The 6,253-nt window shown below is 38.8% G+C and overlaps 1 protein-coding gene across 1 annotated transcript; it reads right to left on the bottom strand.

Annotated features, from left to right (window-relative positions):
• Window positions 1–1,402: 1,402 nt before the first annotated feature.
• Window positions 1,403–4,335, bottom strand: LOC131637848 (uncharacterized). Its single transcript, XM_058908420.1, has 3 exons — window positions 4,086–4,335; window positions 1,876–2,319; window positions 1,403–1,692 (listed from the first exon to the last, which is right to left on the bottom strand). Exons 1-3 carry the CDS (start codon window positions 4,333–4,335, stop codon window positions 1,403–1,405), a joined length of 984 nt encoding a protein of 327 aa, XP_058764403.1.
• Window positions 4,336–6,253: the final 1,918 nt, after the last annotated feature.

The raw sequence follows: 6,253 nt of genomic DNA, 5'->3' as shown, positions 1-6,253 counted from the left end.
GTATGGAGTGGCAACCTTGTGCTTGACTCCATATTGCTCCAACACTTTTTCAATTGGAGCATTTCAAAAATGCGATCCGCCATCACTTATCAACATACGAGGCGTACCAAAACGCGCAAAAATATTCTTTTTCAAAAATTTTATCATGGTTTTACCGTCGGCTTTAGGTGAAGCAATCGCTTCCACCCACTTTGACACTTAGTCGACCACGACCAAAATGTACAAACAAAGATGATGGAAATGGCCCAACAAAGTCAATACCCCATCAATCAAACACTTCCACCTCTAGGAAGCTTTGTAGGGGAATTTCCTCACGTCGACCAATCCCCCCACTCCGTTGACAACTATCACAACTCGACACATGATGATAAGCCTCTTTAAACAACGTAGGCCACCAAAAGCCCACCTGAAGGACTTTGGTTGCAGTACGCAATCCATTATAGTGGCCACCATAAGGCGAATTGTGACAATGCCACAAAATACTTTGAGATTCCTCACTTGTAACACATCTCCTCAAGAGATTGTCACTACTCAACTTGAATAGATAAGGCTCATCCCACACATAAAAGTTTGCATCGGATAAGAATTTCCGTTTTTGGTTCAAAGTTAGATCTTCGGGAATCCACCCGGTCGCTTTATGGTTAGCCATATCCGTGAACCAAGGTCTAACTTGGACCATAAACAGTTTCTCATCCGGAAATTCCTCTCTCACCTCACTTTCAAATTGTGTTACCCCGGTATTCACTAACTGAGATAAATGATCAGCTACCATATTTTCGGACCCTTTTTTGTCTCTTATTTCAAGATCAAACTCTTGAAGCAAGAGAATCCACCTAATTAGCCTTTGTTTTGAGTCTGGCTTTGTGAGCAAGTATTTAATAGCTGCATGGTCAGTATAACACACATTTTTTGAACCAATCAAATAAGAACGAAATTTCTCCAATGCAAACACAATAGCGATCAATTCTTTTTCGGTAGTTGCGTAATTGACTTGCGCTTCATTTAAAACTTTGCTCGCATAATGAATAGCATGAAAAATTTTGTTCTTTCTTTGTCCTAAAACGGCACCCACCGCATAATCACTCACATCACACATGAGTTCAAAATCACGGGACCAATTAGGAGCGACGATTATGGGTGCGGTGACCAATTTTTCTTTAAGCTCTAGGAATGCATTTAAACAAGATTCATCGAAAAGAAATTCCGTACCTTTGTTGAGTAGATTACTCAAGGGCTTTGCAACTTTGGAGAAATATTTGATAAATCTTCGATAAAACCCAGAATGTCCTAGAAAGCTTCGGATACCCTTCACATTCATGGGAGGAGGCAACTTCTCTATCACTTCAATTTTCGCTTTATCCACCTCAAGGCCTCTTGAAGAAACCTTGTGGTCGAGCACAATTCATTCGGTAACCATAAAGTTGCACTTTTCCCAATTTAGAACCAAATTTGACTCCACACAACGACTTAGCACGGTATCAAGATTTTTCAAACATAGATCAAAAGAAGGACCAAAAACCGAGAAGTCATCCATAAACACTTCGATGCACTTCTCAATCAAGTCGGAAAAGATAGCTTGCATACACCGTTGAAATGTTGCCGGTGCATTACACAACCCGAACGGCATTCGCCGATATGCGAAAATACCGAAAGGGCATGTGAAAGCAGTCTTCTCATGATCCTCGGGATTGACTACAATTTGATTGTATCCCGAATACCCGTCTAAGAAACAATAAAATTGTTGACCGGATAATCTCTCAAGCATTTGATCCATAAACGGTAAGGGAAAGTGATCTTTTCTCGTAGCTTGATTTAGCCTACGATAATCGATACACATTCTCCATCCCGTCATAGTTCGAGTAGGAATTAGCTCACTCTTTTCATTGCGAATCACCGTCATCCCACTTTTCTTTGGCACCACATGGACGGGACTCACCCAAGCACTATCAGAGATTTGATAAATCATCCCGACTTCTAATATTTTCACTACTTCCTTTCTCACCACTTCTTTCATTACCGAATTCAATCTTCTTTGTGGTTGAGCCACTGGTTTATAGTCATCCTCCATCAAAATCTTATGCATACAAAAGGAGGGACTAATTCCTTTGAGATCGGAAATTGTCCATCCCATTGCTTCTTGATTTCTTTCCAAGACCATCAGTAATTTTTCTTCTTCACCCTTAGAAATGGCGTTGCTAATTATAACCGGCTTGTTTTCATTCTTCTCAAGAAACACATACTTCAAATGAGACGGTAACACTTTCAATTCCACCTTTTGTTCTTCAACTTCAAGCTCATCTTTCAATTCTTCAATTTGAGCTTCAAAAGGATTTATTTCATCACATGCCTCAAGATTTCTCAAGCAATCTTCAATTTCTTTCTCTTGATCTTTGGTAAGCACTTCAAGAGCTTCCATCAAAGTTTTCTCAAGAGGATTTGACAAATGCATATGATTCTCCACTTTCATAATAGCTTTTTCTGTAGCATCGATTCTAAAACAATCATCATCATCACTCGGATGCTTAATTGCTTCAAAGAGATCAAGACATAATTCCTCGTCTTGGTATCACAATTTCATTAAGCCATCATCAATATCTATCATCATTCGGGCCGTCTTCATGAAAGGCCTTCCTAAGATCAGTGGTATATCAGGATCTTCTTCCATGTCTATGACAACAAAATCAACAGGAAACCAAAATTTGTCAACCCCGCAACTCCATGAGGATGAGCTGTGGATTTATCCTCTAATGATAACGTCATTCGAGTTGGTTTCAAGTCATTAATTCCTAACCTTCTCACCATAGACAATGGGATCAAATTAATACTAGAACCGGTATCCACCAAACCTTTGCCTATATGAACATTGCCAATAGACACCGGCAACGTTACCCGTCCAGGATCATTTGATTTAATCGGTGTAGTGTGTTGAATTAACGCATTACAACAAGAGCTCACTGTCACTAACTCAGGATCCAAGAATCTCCTTTTTTTGGTGATGATGTCTTTGATAAATTTTGCATACATCGACATTTGCTCCAATGCCTCGGAAAAAGGAACATTTATTTGCAAATTTACTAAATATGTCCAAGAACCGAGCATAGTGCTTTGCATCTTCTTTCTTTGACGAACCGGGAGGGTAAGGCAATTTTTTTCATGAATTGAATCCTCTTTCATCTTCCCTTTTTCACTCACACTCAATTTTTTCTTTTTCTCTTCTATCTCAAGATTTTCTTTCTCAACTAATTCTTTCTCTTTCTCATTTTCAACTAAGTCACCCTCAACATTTTTTTCTACTTCAATCACCCTATCTTTTTCAACTTCAACAATTTCTTCCTCAACTACTTCTCCTACCCCCATATCAATATTTCTACCGCTACGAGTTAGAATGGACTTACAATGCTCACGAGGATTTTCTTGTGTAGTAGCCGGAAAAGGACCTTTATTTTGATCGGCAAGTTGCTTTGACAATTGCCCGACTTGAGTTTCAAGGTTCTTTATGGCCGCATCCGTACTCTTTTGGCTTGCAATTTGCAATTGCATGAATTGGCTAAGAGTGTCTTCTATTGAAAGATTTGCTTGTTGAGGTTGTTGAGGTTGTTGATTGTAACCACCTAAATAAGGATTTTGACGATTCAATGGTCCCGCATCCGGCCTCCATCCTTGTTGATAACCTTGATTACCTCTTTGTTGGTAACCTTGGTTATTGTTGTAAGGTTGTTGTTGTCGCCCACCATAGCCTTGATTAGGATTTGAAACATAATTCACTTCTTCGGCGGGTGGAGGACAATAACCAGTTTGATGATCACCCCTACACAATTCACAACACATCACTTGTTGATTTTTAGTAGGGGTCCCATGTATCTCTTTGATTTGTTGGGGGAGCTTCGACATTTGTTGAGTAAGCAATTCTACTTGTTGTGTCAATAACTTGTTTTGAGCAAGTATTGCATCACTCGTATTCAACTCAAGAACTCCCGGCTTTCTTTGCGATGTACTACGGTTGTGTTGCCCTTGATGATCATTCAAAGTCATTCTATCAATGATAGCAATTGCTTCTTCAGCAGTTTTTGACATCAAAGACCCACCCGCGGTAGCATCTAAAAGTGTTTTAGGTTGTGGTTGGAGTCCATTACTAAAGATATGGATTTGAGTCAATTCATCAAATCCATGCCCTTTGCATTTTTGAACCATAGACTTGAACCTCTCCCAAGCTTCATTGAGAGCTTCATTCGGACCTTGCGAGAACACAGCGATAGAAGTTTTTGCTTCCATGAACCTATTATGCGGGAAGAACTGATCAAGAAATTTCTCCTCTAACTCATTCCAATTAGTCATGACATTGTTTGGTTGATCAAGATACCATTCCTTAGCTTTTTCTATCAAGGAATGAGGAAATAGTCTCCTGAACACCTGTTCCTCTTCGGCCTCCGGAGCACCAATGGTTCCGGTTATCTCATAGAACTTTGTTAGATGAGTAAAAGGATCCTCGTGATCTGATCCCGTGAAAGGATTTTGATATAATAATTGAAGTTGCCCCGTTTTCATCTCGGAGTTCCTTCCATTATTTTAATCACGAGCAAATTATGCATTCAAACGAGGGCTATTAACACAAGGCCCTCGAGGTGGAACATTAGGTTCCGGTGCTGCCATCTCTCCTTCAACTAATTTTTCAACCGGAGTTGAAGAAGAAGAAGCTTCTTGTTGTTGTCTTCTTTCCCTAGCTAGTTGTCTCCGTCTACGAGTCTTGCTATTCTGTCTACGCGCAGTCCTTTCAATCTCAGGATCAAACAGGAGTTGATCTGCAAGTACACGTCCTCGCATAAACTGTAATCTGAGAAACTAACCAAGCAAATTATCAAACACAAGGAATAAAAATTTAGAAACAAGAGATTAATTATAAGACTCAATACAAAACAAACTATTGCAATGCTTGCATTATCTAAACAACAATCCCCGACAACGGCGCCATTTTGTTGAAATTATATTGGAGTACTTTTAGATTATCGTTTCCACAGGGATTGGTGCGATATCACCGCAGTTCTATAGTTTAGGTTGTCTTGAGTTAATGTAACTTTGGGTTTGGTTTTGTAAAAGATCATTCACAAGTTTAGTAGCAAATATTAAAATAAGGAAAGTTCTAAGTTTTAAAAAAAGTATCAAGACTTGATTTCATCAACCTATAATTGTATGTCTTCCTAAGAACATGCGTATGAATTCGTTATCAATCAATACCTCATGTATCGTTCGTCTATACTGTTCGTTTCCGCAACGTTATAGCAAGATTTACTTTATTGTTCAACCAACGATTTCTCAATCGATTGAACAATACAAATAACATTTATAAACCGATACTAAGTGATTATCAACCATTAATTCCATGTCTAGACTTAATGTTTGATAGATGATAGAGTTAGGTCAAGATTGAAATATTGTATTTCACAAACATTTAAACCAGAGAAAGTTAAGATAAAGCAAACTAGATCATCTATATTGATTAACAGCTTGTTCATACACAATATTCATAAAAAAAACATACAAAAAGTAAGGAAGATTACATCAAAGCCTTGACACAAACGTGTTTAGCTATCCATTGACATGGTAGCTTGAATAAGAAGGAAGGATAGCAAGCATCAACGGTGATTTCTCGATGATCAATGCTTCGATTCTTTGATTCCAAGATGAAATATTGATATTAGGGTTTCTTCTCTCTTAAAATGGTCTACCCCTCTACAAAAATAGAACTGACCCTTATATAGAAAAACCAGAATCAGTGCAGCGCGCGTCGCGCGCTCTACCTCGCGACGCGAACTCTTCATTTAATGATCAAACCGCCCAAACGCGCATCGCGCGCTCATCTTCTCGCGTCGCACGGAAGCCGTTGACTTTTGAACTTAAGTTTCTTCTACAGCGCGCGGAGCGCGCTCTTAGCTCGCGACGCGCCCTTGAGCAGACTTCGGAAACTTGTCATTGCAATTGGTTCATCAATCCAAGCCTCAATTTTCAACCTAATAAAAGAAAACCTGCACAAAAATTACTAAAAACAAAGATTAATAGAAAACGAAAGCTTAATAACTAAACTACTATTATTTACATCAAAATAAACGGGAATCCATGAATATGCGGAAAAAATTAGTCGAAAGGTACCAAATATAAGAGCAAATATTAACATAATTTGGCACCTAACAGGTTCAGGGCAATACTCAACCAAAGAAGCCTATGAGATTATTATGGCAGGAACTCTTTTTGGAGAAGA

This window comes from Vicia villosa, unplaced genomic scaffold (genome assembly GCF_029867415.1).
Source record: "Vicia villosa cultivar HV-30 ecotype Madison, WI unplaced genomic scaffold, Vvil1.0 ctg.002098F_1_1, whole genome shotgun sequence".
Classification (NCBI taxonomy): domain Eukaryota; kingdom Viridiplantae; phylum Streptophyta; class Magnoliopsida; order Fabales; family Fabaceae; genus Vicia; species Vicia villosa.
This window is presented reverse-complemented; position numbering and strand designations above follow the sequence as displayed.